Source organism: Eptesicus fuscus, chromosome 7 (genome assembly GCF_027574615.1).
Source record: "Eptesicus fuscus isolate TK198812 chromosome 7, DD_ASM_mEF_20220401, whole genome shotgun sequence".
In the NCBI taxonomy this organism is placed as follows: domain Eukaryota; kingdom Metazoa; phylum Chordata; class Mammalia; order Chiroptera; family Vespertilionidae; genus Eptesicus; species Eptesicus fuscus.
The window spans coordinates 46,592,897-46,614,080 of record NC_072479.1 but is presented as its reverse complement, the minus strand read 5'-3'; the positions used below and the strand labels follow the sequence as shown (position 1 = coordinate 46,614,080).

Genomic DNA, 21,184 nt, shown 5'->3' with positions numbered 1-21,184 from the left:
TATCAAAGCTGAATATTTTTACATGTGATTTAAAAATAGATGATAAGGAGGATTTTCTAAATAATAATCATGAGAGATGCTACATAATTCAGCCATAAACTTGTTGGTATCTTTCCTGGAGGGTGGGTGGGTATAGGGAGGTTGGATAGGAAGTGGTAAATCCTTTCCTTATAATATTTATTGGAAATCCAAAATTGTTTAGTACTGAGACTTAATTCTTAAGTACTTTGATCTGTATATTTGTTTCTTGCCATTTTCCAAAATATTTGCAAGGATTAGGAAAGTTTTTTTAAATTATTAGAAGTCAGAATTCTAAATTAATTATTCATTTTTAAAGCATGTTGTAGACTGCACAAGTAGTAAGTGCTTTTAGAAGTGTTTTGAAGAGAAACCAAGTTAAAGAGGAAACAAATGATTCAGTCATTAACAGTAACAATAGGTAACATGTATTAAGTGTTTGAGACTATGCCAAGCATTTTTTATGATTTATCTCATTTAATCCTCACAACAACAATATAAGGTAGGTGCCATTGTTACATCCTTCCTTTATAGAAGAGGAAACTATAACTTAAGTGGCAAAGTAGATGTTAGTTCAAGGTCATGGGAACTTGAACCCAGCAGCTCTGACATCAGAGCACCTGCTATTAATTACTATGGAGAACGCCACAAATTCAAAGTGAGAATGGTAAGTATAATAAGTCTGAAAAGATGGTTTCCCCAACTGTTATTATCATCAGTTTGTTTTACATTTTATTTGCATGTTTATATTCAGTTTTAGCAAAAAACATGCTGGCATTTCAGAGGACTTATTTAGGGGGATTCTAATTTTCATTTTCTAAATGATGCTAATAGTTCTCTCTCTTTTTTTTCCTTGATAGTAAAAAACCCCTTTGAAGAAACATTTGGAAAAATACAAGTAAGTAAAAGATGGTAATACTGATATTTTGTCTCATGTTTTCTATGATAAAAGTATTACCAACTAAAAACAATAATTTTTAAAAGGTTCTTGCCCTGGCTGGTGTGCTTAGTGGTTAAAGTGTTGGCCCATGCACCAAAGGGTCTCAGGTTCAATTCCTGGTCAAGGGCACATACCTGGGTTGCTGGGTCAATCCCTGACCTCTGTTGGGGGCCTATGCAGGCAGTAACCAATCAATGTGTCTCTCTCACATCCATGTCTCTCTCTCTCTCTCTCTCTCTCTCTCTCTCTCCTCTCTCTCCCCCCCCCTCCCTCCCTCCCTCCCTTCCTCCCTCTCTCCCTTAAAAGATTCTTTTAGGCTGAAGAAATAAATTTTCTCTTATGAGTATCCCTTAACTGTAGTGTAACTAAATCTGATACAGATTTTCTTTAAGAGCTGAACTGTTTATCACTTTAAGGTAAAAACCAGCTGTCTAGTAAAATGGCAGTGGTGTGGTGTCTGGAGACCTGGCCTTACCCTTAAAAGTATGCATGTTTTCATAAGTTGTTGTTGGATATCCTAGCCTAGCAGTTTTTGTCCTCTTTGACCTCATCCTGTCTCTCTTTGGATTTTTTGCTCATTGTCATGCCTGTTCAACCATCAGGAAGGCAAAGGATTTAGAAATAAACATCCCTTAGGCTGCCTATTTATGATTTCTTTTTTTAAAGGATCTATAATGTTAATTTTAACCAATTTTACTCACATGAAAATATTTTTTGCTTACCATCATATAGGCACTTCAAAAATTGATATTTGAGTTACAATACAAAATTCTTATTTTTTTAATTGTAGGACCTGACAGTAAAATAGAACTGTGTAGAATACATTATTTGTTGTGATGAGGGATGTGTAATAGTGTATAATCAGTTCCACAGAATATTACTCTAGATTGTTAGGGTGAGACTTTGTAATGATTATTTTTGGTAATATTCTGTTGAGACAATTTGTTTTAAAAGAGTTGACAATCAGTTACACTTTTAATTACAATACTGCTACTGATACCGTAATTGAAATTTGTACAGTGTATTCAATGAACATGGGAAATACAAGACTTTATTTTCTTCTGTATAATTTTTCCCATGAGTGAAACAGAAGTTCCAAACCTCTAAATCAGGGCTGGGGAAGCTTTTTCTGCCAACGGCCATTTGGATATTTATAACATCACTAGAGGCCCGGTGCACGAAATTTGTGCACGGGCACCCTCTCCAGTCTGGGACCCCTCTCCAATCTGGGCTCCCAATCGCTCACCTGCCTGATTGCCCCTAACCGCTTCTGCCTGCCAGCCTGATCACCCCCTAACCACTCCTAACTGCTCCCCTGCCAGCCTGATTGCCCCTAACTGCTCTCCCCTGCATGCCTGGTCCCCCCAACTGCCCTCCCCTGCAGGTCTGGGTCCCCCCCCCCAACTGCCCTCCCCTGCAGGCCTGGTCCCCCCCAACTGCCCTCCCCTGCTGGCCTGGGAACCCCCCAACTGCACTCCCCTGCTGGCCTGGGAACCCCCCAACTGCACTCCCCTGCAGGCCTGGTCCCCGCGAACTGCCCTCCCCTGTAGGCCAGGGTTCCCCTCCCCCCCCCAACTGCCCTCCCCTGCAGGCCTGGGTCCCTCCCAACTGCCCTCCCTTGCAGGCCTGGTCCCTGCCAACTGCCCTCCCCTGCTTGCCTAGTCACCCCTAACTGCCCTCCCCTGCTGGCCTGATGGCCCACAACTGCCCTATCCTGCAGGCCATCTTTTGGTGGCCATCTTGTATTCACATGGGGGCACCCATCTTTGACCACATGGGGGCTGCCATCTTGGGTGTTAGAGTGATGGTCAACTTGCATATTACTCTTTTATTAGAGAGGATTTGCAGGCCATACAAAATTATTAACTTAAAAAATTAGCCTACTATATTTGATCAAACTTTTAATTAACTCACCCTAATGTCTTAGAGGGCCAGACCAAATGCTTTCGTGGGCCTCATGGATGTTCCCCACCCCGGCTCTAAATACTAATAATAATAAAGATGATGACAGTTCACTTATTCTGTGCCAGGCACCATGCTAAGTGTTTAAAATTCATTGTCATTAATCAGATACATGATACAAACAATTGAAAATATTTTTGAGGAGAAAATTGGCTGAGGATAGAAGAGTGAAATATTTAAAGGGGACAATATATGAGAAAATTTGGTAGCGTTTCTCTACAGTTTGATTTTTTTCTCCCAAGAATAAGAACTTTGCTTTAGAGTATATGTATTACTATAAGAAAGTCTGGATCTTACCAAACAGACAATTAGAAGGTAGCTATCTCAAATTATAAAACTATTTTTGTTTAATGAAAGATTACTTTAAATATGGACTTATTGGTAGATCATTAACTTGTTGTGGGGGTGATTAGGGAAGCCACTAGTTAGATACCTTCAAGCTGAATATTAGAAGTGACAATCTAAAAAGCAGTCTGAATTGAAGAAGAGTGTAATGCAACTATAAGCCAATATAAGTTCCTATAAAGAAAGTAACTTTAATATTTGATTTCCATACTTTTTAGACTTCTTGTTTAGCATACTGGTGCTAAAGAGAATTCAACCAAACAAAGCCTTTCTTTCTCAAAATTGATTTGTTCACATTAATAACATAGTCCATCTGGATGGCACTTGAGAATCTTGTTATATATATAGATGTTCTTTTTGAATAAGTCATCATTAGAAAAATAATTCATGAAAAAATTATAGTTGAGCTTTTTGGGTGCTTAAATTCTTTGTATGAGAATGTAATAATATGTACGTTCAGATGTTGAGGTTCAGTATGAGATTCATTTACATCTGATTTTGCTATTTCTTCTACTTATCTAGTCCAGTTTTAATATCTGTGAATCAAAAGATGAAGTATATTCCTAGGCCTCTGGTGTTCATTGAAGATGTAATCACAGAGAGAAAGTGTCAAATTTTTGGATTTAGTTTTATTTTCAATAGGAAAGTGGGGATAGGTTTGATGAAGATCCACCCATCATAAACATAAAGTCACTTTTCCAGATAAGGGAGGAAACAAATGATAAAACTCTCAGCTATTTTATTCATTTATTTTTTTACTCTCAGCTACTTTAATCTCAGAGCCTAATCAGATTTACTTTGATTTTATGTGTCAAGTCCACAATCTACATTATCATTGAATTCCTTTTCATTCTATTATAATGAACATATTTATTTATTTTTAAATATATTTTTATTGATTTCAGAGAGGAAGGGAAAGGGAGAGAGAAACATCAGTGATGAGAGAGAATCACTGATTGGTTGCCTCCTGCACACCACCCACTGGGGATTGAGACCGAAACCCAGGCATATGCCCTTGACCAGAATCGAACCTGGGACCCTTCAGTCCGCAGGCCAACTATCCACTCAGCCAAACCAACTAAGGCTGAACATATTTATTAAAAACAATTTTGTGGTGTAATATATCACAAATGCATAGCTTTCAGAATTCTGGATTTCAGCCCCTGCAGTTATATTTGATGTCTGACTTTTGCAATTTGGATTTTTAAGCTTATGCAAAGATAAGGACTGTCGTGATTCAGAATCTGGTTGAGATAGAGTTGAGGGGGAAAAGGATTGGAAGGCAAGTAGTCAACTGAAGGAATATCACTTGCCTCTTACCAACAATCTCACATAAAACCAGGGACTAAGTTTTCTTTTTTCTTTAGTGTCACTGGTTAAAGCTGCATTGACAAAAGCATGCCACTTATAGTGTCCAAATTTTTCTTCTGTCTCTGAATATATAGCATGAAAATAAATGGATGAGGTCGCATGTTATTGGACATATAATTTTCCAGATTTCTGTATCTTGTCTAAATTTGCTTTTGGTTGTATTCACCCAGTAATTCTGTTTTGTTAGACACTTTAGGGGAAAAAGGGGAATAATAATACAGCCCCCTCGTGAATCATGAATTAATTTCAAATAGTGTAATAAGCTATTATTACCCGCTGTCCTAACCTACTATTCTTCATTGCTTATATTGGTCTCTCTTAATTGTGATTGCTCTTAAATTGGAGGTCTCATTGCTTTAGACTAATTGGTAGGGTGCATAGACATTACAATAGTCTCCTCTCTAATTTCCTTTCATGTGGTCAGAGTAATAGTCCTGATGCACACGTTTGTTTTACTTTCCTCCCCCTCAAGCTTTCAAAATGAAGTAAAACTCTTTGTCTTGGTATTTAGGGTTCTCTAGCAGTTTATTCCAAACTGCTTTTCTAGTAGGTTGCTGAGTCAAAGTAGGCTACTGGTTATGTAAGAAATATAACAATGCTTTTATGCCTTTATGCCTTTGCTCATGCTGTTCCTTCTGCTTGGAATGCTAGTGAATTCTGTTCTTTTTGTGAAACTCAACTCAAATATTTTCTCTTCCGTAATAGATCTTTGCTTACCTCTCTCTTAGGTGTTTACATTATATTTTGTTTGCAACTGTGATATGTTTTTTGCCCTTGGGAACAGGAACCATCTTGTTCACTGGATCTCTTGCTTTGCAGAGAACAATCTTAACTCATAGTAGATACTTGTTAAATGTTTATTTTACTTTAATGGTTCATAAACTTATTCAGGTCCACTTTGGGAGCTTAGGGAGATGTTGAGGTTCAATCAAGGCGTCAGTACTCATTCCCTTATTATGTGGTTGAATCAGATTAAACAAAACATGAAGGGCAGCCTGGAAGAAAATAGTGTCATAAGGATAATATACATAAGCATGCTATTGTATAGGGTGGGGGATTGAGGAGCATTGTTTTGGTGGTTGGTGAAGTTTGTTGTGTATGAGACCCTTTTTAGCACTAACCTTAGTGCCAATTTCCCAATCATCCTCAAGAAAGTAAAATGTATAAAGTGATTATTTAGATTTTAGGCTTAGGTTTCTTTAAAATATGGTAGCCACTGTTTAAATATGAATTTGTCCTTTAGATTATATAGTATCTATGATTTTAAATTTTCTTATGCTTTTCTTTTTGGGTAAGACTACTATTTGGTGTATGTGTTTTTCTTGGCGTTACCTAGATATTTTAAAATAATTTCTTTTAATTTTAGGAAAATGAAAAAAATCTTATGATGAACACTTTATACAAGCTTCATGATCGATTGGCACAGCTTGCAGGTAATTATTTTAACAATCGTATCTAAAAATGTTTTGAAAATTAAATTTGCATATGTAGCATGTTGTAGCAGTAGAAATAGTTTTTCTCAAGTCTAGTATTATATTTGTGAGATATTTTCTCTTTAGAAGTTATTATTACCTATATGGAGTGGGTTTTTATTTTTGTAGATAATATTTAATCAAGGTGTTTTTTTTCTGCCTGCCACATGTATTAGTGAAAAATGTATGTATATAAATATCATTCTAAAGTAAAAATTTTTTCTGCATTATTATTAACAAAATTCTGAAAGTAGAAATTAAATTGGGCAAGCAATGAATTAACTAAAATCCTAGAATAAATATAAAAATGCAGATTTTTCTTTAATGGTTGTATAGATGTCATAAAGTAAATATATTATAGAATTTTTTCTTCCTGATTCATTGCATTTTCTTTATATTCTGCTCTTTGTAAGTCTTTGAAAGCTTTCAGGTATTAACATATTTGCATATAGGTTATTAATAACAATAATATAGGTGAATTGGTATTAAGTTTAGTACCTATAAGCTGCGGTAGCATCTTCAAAGTTTGTTACTTTTTAACTTACTATACATTTAAACCAAAAGAAGAGACTTACTTCTTTTTTTTTTTTTTTTTTTTTTTTTTTTTTTTATATATATATTTTAATATATTTTATTGATTTTTTACAGAGAGGAAGGGAGAGGGATAGAGAGTTAGAAACATGGATGAGAGAGAAACATCCATCAGCTGCCTCCTGCACACTCTCCACTGGGGATGTGCCCGCAACCGAGGTACATGCCCTTGACCAGAATCGAACCTGGGACCCTTCAGTCCGCAGGCCGACGCTCTATCCACTGAGCCACACCGGTCAGGGCGAGACTTACTTCTTATAGAAGAGATTTTCTTCTTATAAACAGTTACAAGAAAAGAAAAATGTAATTGTTCATACTCTTGATGTAGCAGATCCTTTTTGTGGAAACCACATCATTGGTAGAAGCCTAGTAGTTAAATGGGGAACTTTTCTTATTGCATGGAGGTATTTAGAATCCTGGCAGTTCCCCATCCTCTCATCAATCTTTATTTTTTTAGTTTGGGTCCTTAATTCTGATCAGTTTTTTAGGTTCACAATTCTGTGTATATTACTAAAAGCCTTATTTGCATTGACTTTTGAACTGTCATATTTATACACTGCAAGCTAATGACATTTATTTGGTATGCTGTAGCAACCAGAAATAGTTTAAGTATATACTTTAGCCAGAAATTCCTGATGTTGCTACCGCAAGCGTCTACAGCTGTCTCTATAGCATTGTTTTATGAAGTGTGCTACATCAGCATAATCTGAAGTGCTTTTAAAGACATAGATTCCTTCCTATAGAGCAGGGTTTGGAAAAGTTTTTTCTGTGAAAGGGCCAAGTAGTGTAGAACATTTTTAGGCTTTGTGGGCTAGACTGTCTCTGTCGCAACTACTCAATTCGGCCATTATAGCATGAAAGCAGCAGCCATAGATAATACATAAATGAGTGAGTGTGGCTGTGTTCCAATGAAACTTCATGTTTATACTAGTTAAATCTAGTGGTAGGCCAGATTTGGTCTATGGGCTGTAATTTGCTGACCCCTGCTGTAGATCTAAGGCATCTGAATTTCCGAGGATGCATTATAAAGTTTGAAACTTACTTGTTCATCTAATAGGTATTTCTTCCCTTTTTACAACTACAACCACTAATAACTGGCTACTCTAACAAAACTGTGAATAGGAACATGGTTTCTTTTATGATAGGAAAATTTGCCAAGACTTTTATTTTACTTTAACTATTGAACTTTTAGGTTAAAGTTTTTTTTAATTACTTGAAAGAAACAGGACAGGAAAAACTTAAATTTGAAGTTCATTATGAGGATAATTGATCTCTAATAACCACAGATAACCTAAAAGAAAAGGCTTTGGATTCTCTTATAGTGACAAGAAAAGAAAAATGTGCTTTTCTGTAGAAATCAGATCATCGCCAGAATCTTCTAATGATATGTTACAATAACTTTTAAGGCATGTACACCACTTGCTAAAGATAGGCTTAGTTATAATCTGAAAATGTATGTTTTAATTAAAACTTATTTGAATACTTTAATTATTAATTTTAGTGATAGATGTGTATGTTAGAACAATGAATTTTCCCGCTTGAAAAATAATGAACTTGTGGAGGGCCTTCGTGTGTGCCAAGATCTTTGGATAGGCATAGTGTTACATGCTTCCTACCTCAGCTAACAATGTAGTTGGGAATATAAGAGGAGGATAAGTTCTTATCTAGACTGTAATGCATGTTAAAGGCTGTGGTTTATGTAAAGGTAATTTTTTTTATATTACTTGGATTATTCCTAGGAAATATAAACAATGTTCATCTTTAGTGAGTACAATAACTATAACTATAATTGCAATTGTAATATATTTTGATTAATATTTGTTTTCTTCCATTGAACACCGTACTGATTCAAAATTAATAATATGCTAATCTTTCCAGGAGATCATGAATGTGGCAGTTCTAGTCAGAGAACACTTTCTGTCCAAGAGGCAGCTGCATATTTAAAAGTAAGCAGTGAAATTATAATTTTAATAACTATATTCTTAAAGTTTATATGAATAATAACAACTTATATAAAAAATACCATTTATTTGCCCTAGCCAGATGGCTCAGTTGGTTGGAGTATAGTCCCGTACACCAAAAGGATGCAGGTTCGATTCCCTGTCAAGGCACACCCAGGTTGTGGGTTTGATTCTCAGTCGGGACGCATACGAGAGGCAATCAATCAGTGTTTCTCTCTGCCCCTTCCTTTTTCTCTAAAAACAATAAAAAGCAAAACATGTTTGGGTGAGGACTAACAAATAAAAATTAAAAAGTACCATGCATTTTATTAATTGCACTATTAAAAGCTTGGGCCTGCTGTTTGGTATAAAGGGACCAGATAGAAAAAGCAGAAATACTCAACATTTTTGTTTTAGTTTGCTTCTCTCTCTCTGAGACATTGCACATTGGAAGGAAACAAACAACAGTTGTGAGAGAGAAATTGAGGTAGGTACATAGCATGTAAGAACAAGTATGCATCAAACTGTTGTCATTTATTTCAGATCTGTCGCAGATTAATTTCATCTCAGGGTACTAAGAGAACTTTGCAGATGAATTTTATAAACCACTGTAAATAATATTTAGGAAATCCTAGATGAAAGGAAAGGTTAAGATGGACAGGTGTCATTCTGATTTCCAAAAAGACAGTGGATTTTGAAAGCCATACTGGTGAGCTTCAGATCTGTAAATAAAACCCCATAAAGATGTGCGTACTTACAAATGGAAATGTTGATCTCCAGAAGCTGGCATGGTTCATTATCAGCGAGTCATGTCATATACTAGTATAGTACTTCATTTTCGCCTTGGTTTATTGTGGTAAAAAACACATGAGATCTATCCTATTAACATATTTGTAAGTGTACAGTACAGTATTGTTAACTACATGCACATCATTGTATTAGAACTTTTTCATCTTGTATGACTGAATCTCTATTCTCATTGCACAGCAATTATTAATTTCCCCTCTTCCTAGTCCCGGGCCACCACCCTTTCACTTTGTGACTGGCTAACTTCACTTAGCATTAGTGCCTTCAAAGTTCACTTATCCGTGTTGTAACATGACAAGATTCTTTTTTAAGGCTGAATACTATTTGTGTGTGTGTGTGTAAAAACTCCATTTTCTTTTATCCATCAATCTGTAATAGATATTTAGGTTGCTTCCACTTCTTGGCTATTGTGAATAATACCAGAGTAAACATGGGGGTGCAGATATTTCTTATATCCTCTTTTCAATTATTTTGGATACATATTTAGGAGTGGGATTGCATGGTAGTTTTATTTTTAATTTAAAAAATATATATATTTTAATTGATTTCAGAGAGGAAGAGAGAGAAACATCAATGATGAGAGAGAATCATCAGACGGCTGCCTCTGGCACGCCCTTTATGGGGATTGAGCCCACAACCCGGGCATGTGCTCTGATAGAATTGAACTGTGACCTCCTGGTTCATAGGTCGATGCTGAACCCCTAAACCACACCAGCTGGGCTATTTTTAATTTTTTAAGGAAACTCAATACCGATTCCCATAGCGGCTACACCATTTTACATTCCCATTAATAGTTTACAAGTGTTCCCCTTTCTTCACATCCTTGAAACACTTGTTTGTTTGTTTTTAAATAATGGTCATGCTAACAGTTGTAAGGTGATACCGCATTGTGATGTTTACTTGCATTTTCCTGATGATTAGTGATGTTGAGTATCTGTTGGACATGTTTATGTCTTCTTTAGAGAAATGTTTATTCAAATCCATGCCCATTTTAAATTCATGTTAATTTGATTTTGTTGTTGTTATTGAGTTGTAGGAGTTCCTTATTTATTTTGGATATTAACCCTTATCAGATAGATGGTTTGCACATATTTTCTCCTATTCTGTAGGTTGCCTTTTCACTCTGTTGAGTGTTTCCTTTACTGTGAAGAAGCTCTTTAGTTCAATATAGTCCCACATGTATGTTTTTGCTTTTGTTGCCAGTGTTTTTTGGTTTTATGTCCAGAAAGTCATCGCCAAGACATGAAACTTTACCCTGTATTTTCTTTTAGGAATTAAAAAAAAAAAAAAAAATCCTCACCTGAAAATACTTTTTCATACAGAGTGGAAGGGAGGGATAAGGGTGGTGGTGGTGGGGAGTCAGAGAGAGAGAAACATTGACATGGGAGAGACACATCGATTGGTTGCCTCCTGCACGTGCCCCAGGGTTTGAACCCACAACCGAGGTATGTGCTCTTGACCAGGAATCAAACCTGCCATCTTTAGATCTGAGGGCCAACACTCTCTAACCACTGAGCACAACTGGCCAGGGCTCTTTTAGGAGTTTTATAGTTTTGCTAGTGTCCTGGTGCACAGATTCATGCACATTGAAAGGAAATTAATTAGAAGAAATATTTTAATATCACTATTGGTGTCTTGCTAATGAAAAGAAAATAAGATTCTACTGAGTCTCCTATCTACCTATTCCAAGACTTCTGTGAGGATCAAATGAGATGAGGCACGGGAAAATGCTTCACAAACATTTGGTTAAACTGTAAAATATTTTTGCACCTGGCTATAAAGGAAGTCGGGTTCCTGGGCTGAAGAAACTCCAAGGAGGCTAGTTGCTAGGGAGAGGAAGCCAGGCGTTGCTACATGATGTCATTACCTGGAGCCCACAGTGACCAGGCAACCGAAACGGTAGACAGTTTCTGGGCTGGGCTGTGGGCTGCATTTTGTGTCATGGGGTCTTGGCAGCGTTGGCTGCAATTTGGTGGGGTATTGTTCCAGGGTGATGGCGGGGCCTGTGTCCCAATTGGGGGAAGCTGAGTGTTGGTTTGTTGGTGACAGGTCCATAGTGCTGTTTATTTTTAAATGGCCAGTGCGTGTCATGGCAGATCGTCTGCCCCCTGGTGGTCAGTTCACATCATAGCTACTGGTTGGATGGACGGACACTTAGGCTTTTATATATATATAGATGTGTTATGTTTAAGTCTTTAATTTATTTTGGGTTGATTTTTGTATTTAGTGTAGTAAAAGAGTCCAATTTCATTCATTTATATGTGGAAATTGTGGTTTTTTTCCCCAACATTGTTGAAGAGACTTTTTCCTATTGTGAGTTCTTAGCATCCTTGTAAAAAATCAGTTTATCATATGTGCATGAATTTCTCTGTTTTCTTCCATTGGTTTTTGCCTATCTTTATGCTAGTGCCGTATTATTTTGATTATTGTAGCTTTGTGATACGTTTTGAAGTCAGGAAGTGTGAGGCCTCTAAAATTGTTGAGTCTTTCATTTTAGGAATAAATTCCACTTGCTCATGGTGTATCATTCTTTTACTGTGCTGTTGAATTTGGTTTGCTAGTATTTTGCTAAGTATTTTTTTGCATTTATATTTATTAGGGATATTAGTCTGTATTTCTTATAGTTCTTTGTTTGGCTTTGGTATCAGAATAACGCTGGCCTCATAAAATAAGTGTGGAGGTGTACCCTCCTCTTAAAGTTTTTGAAAGAATTTGAGAATGATTAGTGTTAATTCTTATTCTCTTCTTATCCTTTGTATTTATGTGACATCAGTTGTAATATTCTCTTTATTTCTGATTTTATTTATTTGAATCTTCTCTCTTTTTCTTAGTTAAGGGTTTGCCAATTTCCTGATCTTTTGAAAAACAAACAAAAAAACCCCCTCTGTTTTACTGATTTACCCCACCCCCATTTTGTTTATTTCAGCTCTAACTTTATTATTTTCTTCTGCTAATATTAACTTACTAGAGGCCCGGTGCACGAAATTCGTGCACTGGGGAGGGTGTCCCTCAGCCCAGCTTGTACCCTCTCTAATATGGGACCCCTCGGGGGATGTCCAACTGCAGGTTTAGGCCCTGTGGAATCGGGCCTAAACCTGCAGTTGGACATCCTTCTCACAATCCGGGACTGCTGGCTCCTAACTGCTCACCTACGTGCCTGATTGCCCCCTAACTGCTTCCTTGCTGGCCTGATTGACCCCTAACTGCTCCTCTGCGGGCCTGATTGCCCCCAAATACCCTCCCCTGCTGGCCTGATCACCCCCAAGGCTTTTATTAGTATAGATTCTTTTCTTAGTTTCTTGAGGTATAAAATTGAGTTGTTCATTTGAACTCTTTCTTTTTTAATGTAGGCATTTACCACTAAACTTCTGTCTCAGTACTGTTTTTCTTGTATTCCATAAGAGGCTGTTGGGCTTGCTGAATCTGAATGTCCCTTTCTTTCCATAGATTTTTATCATTGTTTCTTCAGATATGCTTTTTCCACCTTTCTCTGTCCTCCTTTAGGGTCTTCCATAATGCATATATTAGTCTGATTGATGATAGCCTCTAAGTTATTTAAGCTTCCTTCACTCTTCTTTATTGTTTTTTCTTTTTGTTTCTCTGACTGAATAATTTCAAATGACTTGTCTTTGAGTTCCTTGATTCTTTCTTCTGCTTGATTAAGTCTGCTGTGGAACCCATCTAGTGAAATTTTCGATTCAGTTATTATATTTTCCAGCACCAAAATTTCAATTAAAAAATAATTTCTCACCTTAGCTGGTTTGGCTCAATAGATAGAGCGTGGGCATACGGACTGAAGGGTCCGGGTTGGATTCCGGTCAACAGCACATGCCGGGGTTGTGGGCTCGGTCCCTAATAGGGGGCGTGCAAGAGGCAGCCAGCCAATCAGTGATTCTCTCTCATCATTTATGTTTCTATCTCTCTCTGTCTCCTTTCCTCTCTGAAATCAATAAAAATGTTAGAAAAAGTGATTTCTCTTTATTGATATTCTCATTTTATTCATGCATTATTTTCCTGAGCTCATTGAGCATATTTATGACGGTGATTTTGAATATTTTTGTCAGGTAATTTATATTCAGTTTCTTTAGGGTCAGTTTCTGGAGATTTATTTTGTTCCTTTAGTCAGGCCATATTTCCTTGTTTACTTTTTGTGCCTTGCTACTGTGGGTTGCGATGTATGCATTTGAGAACAGCCATATCTCCCAGAGTTTATTTAGGGGAAACCTTCAACAGTAAACTCAGAAATTCCAGGGTGTCCTTAAATCTTTTCTCTGAATGCATCTTTTTGTGGGTATAAATTTCTAAATAGAAGTTTTTGTAGGTTTCTTTTTTTAGGAGCTTGTAATTTCTTGCTCCCTCTGGTGTGTGTCTGTTGTACTGCAGGTCCTATGGGGCAGTAGCAGGTTTTTTTTGTTCTCAGCAGCAGCATCCATCTATCTACATAGACGGTGTCAGGTCTTGTCAGTGTTCTGAGACAGGTGCTACAGATACTAGTCCCTTGGGCATCTCTCTAAGAAACTGGAGCATTGGACACATGTTTCAACTCTTTCCCTCCTCAGGGAAGAGCCAGGAGTTTAGGGTTTTCTCCCATTCATTCTTTACTGAGCTGTGGGGAGGAGCAATGATGAGTGCCTGTGTGCTAGTTCAAACCGTTCATTGCCTTTGTTCTTGGCAGTTCCCAACTTGGTGCCCTTACTTGTCAATACCTAGATTCAGGCAAGACTGAAACCAGTCCCTCTGGTAGCTCCCCAAAAAGTCTGAACTTTAGACATATGGTTCAGTCTTCTCTTTCCATCCTCAAGGAGAATCTAGGAGTTGGGAATTTTGTCCTAACTGCACCATGCTGTGCCAGGAAAAGGGGCTCTGGTGAGTGAATGCTATAAATTTTCCTACTGGCTTCCATGCAGCTAGTTTCTGTTGGGTCTGTTTGGATGCAGGAACCTCTTGACGGGATTTTGGATCTATTACAAAGGAAATTTGTCTGTATATTGTTGAATTTCTGTCTCCTAGGGGAAGGAGGGTCTAGGACTTCATATTTTGTCATCTTGCTGATATCATCCCTGCTTTTTAACAATTAAGAATGTAGTATAGTTCTAAGTCTTTCATCAACGTTTTGTTGACAATGTCTTGATATACATGCCAAAAAGAGAAGTACTCAGTCATTTAATTAATGACTTACATGTAGATAGCCAATAGATGTTAAGACTATCTGTATTATAAAAAGCTAGTGGCCGTAACACTGGAACAACCAAATTAACGGTCAATAGGAGGTGCATCGATGGGTCCTGCGGCGCCGGTGGGCGGGACTCTGGGCCTCACACGCAATTTCACGTGCTGGGCCTCTAGTATAATGTGATGGAGATTAGATGTCTCACATAGAAACTGTTTGTCTTGGTAAAGTCCCTTCACTTTTCTGTACCTGTTTTTCAAGGTGATACCTGTCAGAGTTGCTGGAGACTTAAGTGAATATATTAAATGACCTAGCTCAGTGCCTGATGATTATAGTAGCTTCCCAATATGTTTTTATTTCTTATTGGTTTCTAACTAATTAAATCAGTGTCACCTGGAGAGAGGTTCCTAATAACATGCTACAGAGTTTGTCTCTCAGCCTTTTTCTTGTCTTTATTTTTCAGTTTTGACCTAGATGACAGACAGTTTGTTGGTAGTATAATACCTAATGGATTGGATAGCTAAAGAACCAGTATGCACATTGATCTTAATAAGGAGGAATTGTGATTATGGGCCTGTGTCTTAAGGGATAGAAGAAGAATTGTTAGATGGATTGTGCGGGTGGGGGCAAGGAAGGGATTGGATTTAGTACACTAACAGGGGCATAAGATAAAATATTCCAGGAAGAGGGCAAGCAAGCGTTTCCTTATGAGATATTTGAAAGTGTTTTTCTATCTAGCAGTAGGAAAAACTGATCCCAACCAGTGCTTCCTTTCTGCTTTCTCTTTTTTATTTCCAGTTAAATCTCTTATGTAATGGCACAGGTATGTGTTGGTAATAAATTCCTGCACCAAGATTATCACACATTTCAGAAGAACCCTGAGACTCTTAAAATCTACTGAATACTATATTTGAAGGACTAAAGGGATGGGACACGGGGCTTGGGGACAGAATAGGGCTTGATCCAGTAGGTAATCTGGAGCTGAGGAAGAGGAAGGGGTTAGTGTGGAAGGATGATTAGCCTCCTCTCTTTTTCCTCTCCAACCATTAGATTGAAGCTGTGGATCAGCAATAGGATATGGTAAAAAGATGGGACACAGACCAGAGTTGGGACAAGTTGGAGTCTAAGCCAGGCAGCAGTAGTGTACAAGAGATTGGTTCTACTAGTACTAAGGATGGTCAGCAAAGTAGTCAATGAAAGCACTCATGCATGAGTTGAGTTGGAACTGCTTGTATTGAGTTTTAAGAAAAAACTGATATTAATGAACTTAAGTCCTAAAAGATTCTCATATCTTTTTTCCTGGAATTATTTTATGTTTCTGATTAGGTTTCATTTTTTTCTTTTTTAGATTCAGTAGAATTTCTTATGTATATGTTTATAAAACATTTTGGATTGACCAATATTTTAGGTAGTTAAATTATTTTATGTAGAAATGACAATACCCTTTTATGTTTAGGTATGTGTGTGTGAACCTTTTCTTCTTGGAATCCCATGTTTAGTTTTGCTATAAAACCTCACCTGTCTTATCACCACCAAAGATGTAGTTTGGACTGCTGCTAAAAATACAAAAAAGCATTAAACAGGAATTTTTTCCAAAAAATTAAGTTTTACGGTCTAGATAAAAGTTTTTAACTACTGTTTTAAAAATAATGCTTATATTTTTCAATATAAGATTAATGTTTATGATCGAACATATATATACATATATATGTGTGTGTGTGTATGTGTATGTGTGTGTGTGTGTATGTATATATATATATAAAGAGGCAATATGCAAATTAGCTGGGACGCCGTAACAGTCACAACCAGTCAGGAGGAGACTATGTGCAGGTGAGGCCCAGAATGGAGATGGAGACGGAGACAGAGAGGCCTGCCCAAGCCGCCGCGCCGGCTTGGGCAGCCCCGGAGTAGTCATAGGCAGGGGCGCCTGCTCCAGCTGCAGCGCACCAGCAGTTCCGCTTCTGCGGGTGAGCTGCAGAGGGAACACCTTTTCTGACTGCTCATTGGCTAAGTTCCCGGTACGCCACTTTCAGTGTTCTTGGTAACTTGTGTAATAAGAATCCAAGAAGGTGATCTAGGGTTTTTCCACCTCACTCCTGGAGGAAAAAACAAAAGTCCGCTGCTGGAGGGCTAAGAAATGTCATATCCTGCCCTAGCGGGTTTGGCTCAGTGGATAGAGCCTCGGCCTGCTGACCGCAGGGTCCAGGTTCGATTCTGATCAAGGGCATGTACCTAGGTTGCAGGATCCTCCCTGGGGGTGTGTGTCCCTCAGCCCCCCCCTCCCCGTGCACAAATCTCATGCACCCGGCCTCTAGTTTTATTTATAATATGAAATATTATAGTCTGCACGCATTCCAATCTGGGACATCCCTCTAACAATCCAGGACTGCTGGCTCCCAACCGCTCACCTGCCTGTCTTCCTGATTTCCCCTAACCGCTTCTGCCTGCCAGCCTGATCACCCTCTAACCACTCCCCTGCCAGCGTGATCGACGCCTAACTGCTTTATGCCAGCCCTATTTGCCCTAACTGCCCTCCCTTGTAGGCCTGGTCACCCCTAACTGCCCTCACCTGCCAGCCTGGTTGCCCCTAATGTCCTCCTTTGCAGGCCTGGTTGCCCCCAGTTGCCCTCCCCTGCTGGCCTGATCACCCAAAACTGCCCTCCCCTGCCAGTCATCTTGTGGCGGCCATCTTGTGTCCACATGGGATGGCCATCTTTGACCATATGGGGTGGCCATCTTGTGTGTTGGTGTGATGGTCAATTTGCATATTACTCTTTTATTAGATAGGATTTTTTCCTTAAAGTTACAGTATAAGCATTTTCCCATGTTCAGGTTTTTGAAATGTGTTTCTTTTTAAAACACTTGGGAATAATTTCTTTTCTTTTTTTTATTTGTTTAAATTTCTTTTTTTGTTTGTTTGTTTAAATTTCTTTATTTATTAAGGTATCACATATTTGTCCTCATACCCCCATTCCTATCCCACACCCCTCCCCACGCATGCCCCCACCCCCCTGTTGTCCTTAACCACTGGTTAGGCTCATATGCATGCACTCAAGTCCTTTGATTGATCTCTCCCCTTTATCCCCATCTTCCCCTACCCTCCCTCTGAGGCCCGACAGTCTGATCCATGCCTTCTTGTTTCTGGGTCTGTTCTTGTTCATCAGTCTATGTTGTTCATCATTTCCCCTAGATGAGTGAGATCATGTGCTACTAGAAATACACTTACAAGAACCGAAAATGAGACAAGCAATAATGGTTATGCTGAAAGGCAAATGCATCAGTCTGTAGTGAGTTTCTTTCTCGGCCAACAGTTCTTTTGAGACCCAATTTCAATGTCAAACAGTTCCTTATGTGTACATGTCAGCAATGACATTTCAGTTCTGGATGGTGGACAAATGGTGGTAATGCAGGTCCGACCCTCTCTGGTTTGGTCCTGGTCAACCTGCAGTGATTCACAGTTGCTACCTGCTAGTATGGGAAGGCCATGTCAGCGTCTTCCATCTCTGGACTGCTTCTTTTCTGTCTTCATGGCTGGAGTAGTCCTGTCGATTCCTCTCTGTTGCTGGAATCCACATGATCTCGGAGTTGTTTTCTGAAAATATACAAACATATTCTCAACCAAAAGTTAATAAAGGAATATTTTCTATAAATTTGACTTGTTGGGATCCTTTTTCAGTTTTTGCCCAAATGATTTTCCTCTGGCTTGTTTTGACACCATGTGTGTTTTTCATGGTTGTCTTGCTTTTAGCCTTACAATTAATTTTCTAAAGTACAAATTTTCTAGATGTAATTTACTTATAGGATATTTTTCCTTACATGATATTCTTCTACTATCCCCCCCTTTTTTGATTTAAATATTAGGAGGCTTTTGAAAATTTTATAATGTAGTCTTGATAGCTTTTAAATTTTAATCTTTTGCACTATAATATGACTGCTTTAGGTTCATTACATGTTACGCAATTTTATCATGAGATGAACTACTAATAAAAATTTTAGTTAACACTTTAGGAACTGCTTTTTGTCCAGTACAATTAATTTTTCTAGAATATTCACTTGTTTCAATTAGCCAATTTAAATTAGCCTGAAAACTTGACTACTATTTTACTGTCAAATTTATTACTCTAACAACCATCTTATTTTACCCTGTAAATATTAGTGGAAAGGATTATTTCCCTTCTTGAGTAGGCCCTGAGCATTCCTGGTACTTAGGCTGGATTTAGATATCAAAAACCCACTTCCCCTCACCATGGGTACAAGACAACTCAAACAATTCTTGTTGCAGTGAGAGGGCAGCTGCTGTCGGCCACGTCTCTGTCTGTTACCCAGGTCCCCATTTGAGCTGGGTATGGGAAGTTAAACAGCCATGGGGGCAGGAGACTTCCTTCAGAAGGGGTGAGTGTTCAGGCCCCTGCAAAGTTGGGGGGGGGTGAGGGTCTGTGCCCCACCTCTGTTGACTCCCAAGTTCTCTCCTGATGGCTCCTCTGCGACTGTGCCTGTCTTAGGCTGTTCCTTCCTTGAGGAATCTTACCCGTCTCTGGCTAACCAGCCATCCTCTGGGGCCAAGCAGGGTGATGTGAGGTTCAGTCCTTGGTACCCTATGCCCCCGTGGCCTCCACGACCAGCACCTGCCTTGGGATCCCCTCGCCTGCTGGCAGGGCCCCAGCACTGATCACATATCTTGGGGAACCCAGGTTTCTTCTCCAGGGAGGGCCCAGTTCGCCCCACTGGGTGAGAGACAGATCCATGGTACCAGTCATCATGAGGCTTCAACCTCGACATGAACTGAAAGCTCAGGCAACAGCTGTGAGCATTGTATGCTGTTGTTGTGTGTGTGTGTGTGCGTGTGTGTGTGCGTGTGCGTGTGTGTGTGTGTGTGTAGTATTATAAAGGCACTCTTAATCTTTGTATATAGTATTTGATTTTCTGACCATTTCCTTAGGAAATAGTCCTAGAAAAGAAATTACTTGTTCAGAGAGCATGAACTTTGTTAATGCTTTTGCTATATGTTGCCAAGTTACTTTCTAATTTGGAATGAGAAATTTAGTACAAACTAGCTATTTTATTCAAGTGTCAGCATAAATTGGAAGAATGTCACTACTAAACTGGTATCAAACAGTGATGATAGTAGGTATGCTTATTTTAGGCATTCTGCTTTATTGAGAGAAATTTGTACATTTCATGTATTTGTCCTATGGTTTCACCATCAGTACAATTAGTTATTGCAATCATTCAGAAGTAAATACACCAAAGAATGTGTACAATTTCTATAGGTATAAGCTAAATTTCCCTCCAACTTATAGTATGTTATCAGTATAGTATTAGTAAATGTTTAATCTAGTAAAATGAGAGAATAAGTAATCCTCAGTTAAATTTTATTTTCTTAAAATTGATTCTTTACATTATATTTATTTTCCCCACCTTCTCCTTTAGAGGAAATTTAAATAAACATAACAGTTAATATAAATAAGTTAGCCACTCTTTTTCTAACTCTCCCAATGTCTTGAGAATTTTATTACTCATTTTTCAGATTGAAAGGTTGTTTGTATGAAAAGTTAAGAGGTCCCTCTGGTGGAACATTTAGGAAATACATAGCATTATATTGAAAAAACATAGATTGTTGTGTTTTGTTTTTTGTCTCCCCTAACCCCTAAGATCTTCCAATTTTATTTTAGAAAAACACATTCCAGGCCCAGCTGGTGTGGCTCAGTGGTTGAACATCGACCCATGAACCAGTTAGGTCACTGGTTCGATTCCCAGTCAGGGCACATGTCCTGCTTGTAGGCTTGATCCCCCAGTAGGAGGCGTGCAGGAGGAAGCCAATCAATGTTTCTCTCTCATCTATGTTTCTATCTCTGTATTCCTATCACTTCCTCTCTCTCTAAAATCAATAAAACATATTTTTAAAAAATATAAAAGAGCACTCTAGAACAATGAGGGCAGATTCAGAGATTAACTGATACAGATTGGTTTTTAAGTTAATTAATTGGTGGGAGTTTTGTGTGATAACTTTCCAAGAGAAATGATGTAGTGAATGGGTGGTTCATTTCCTTTGTGAATTTTAAAACCTATTTAATTGTAAAAACAATGAATATGTTTAAGATTTGTAAAAAAAATAATAGGGAAGAAGATAGCTACAAATGTGCCAAATTATGGGGCTGGATAGACTTTTATGGCCGAGCTTAAAATGCTAATCACTGTTAATAAAATTGTGTACTTGTGGAAAAATAAGTGTTAATGGAAATGGACTAAGGGAGAAGTTTCTTAATGATTACAGTTTATTCAGTACAGCAGGTCCTTGAGTAATATCGTCTCATCCAATGTCATTTCATTATAAACTTGACTAGGGGCCCAGTGCATGAAGATTCGTGCACGGGGGGGGGGGGGGGGGGGTCCTTCAGCCCAGCATGCACCCTCTCCAATCTGGGAGCCCTCAGGGGAGCCCTCTCCAATCTGGGAGTTTCTGTCTGTCTTTGCATCTTATGAGCAAATTGTCTGAGAGCCCAACCCAGGGTGGTTTGGTGCTCACAGAATAATAGAGGTCTTTTTTTTTTTTTTTCTTTGCTCCATT

At 38.3% G+C, this 21,184-nt stretch overlaps 1 protein-coding gene across 5 annotated transcripts in view; it reads left to right on the top strand.

Moving 5' to 3' along the window:
- The window catches only part of LOC103292564 (methionine-R-sulfoxide reductase B3), a 298,232-nt gene that overhangs the window by 33,039 nt on the left and 244,009 nt on the right, over positions 1–21,184 (top strand). For all 5 annotated transcript variants that reach the window (XR_008556579.1, XR_008556578.1, XM_054718887.1 and 2 more), the window contains exons 2-4: positions 879–916; positions 6,003–6,069; positions 8,578–8,645. Coding sequence is in view for 3 of the 5 variants with exons in the window: in XM_054718887.1 (XP_054574862.1) it covers positions 879–916; positions 6,003–6,069; positions 8,578–8,645 (173 nt within the window). In the remaining 2 variants the exon portion in view is untranslated. The remainder of the gene's footprint in view (positions 1–878; positions 917–6,002; positions 6,070–8,577; positions 8,646–21,184) is intronic.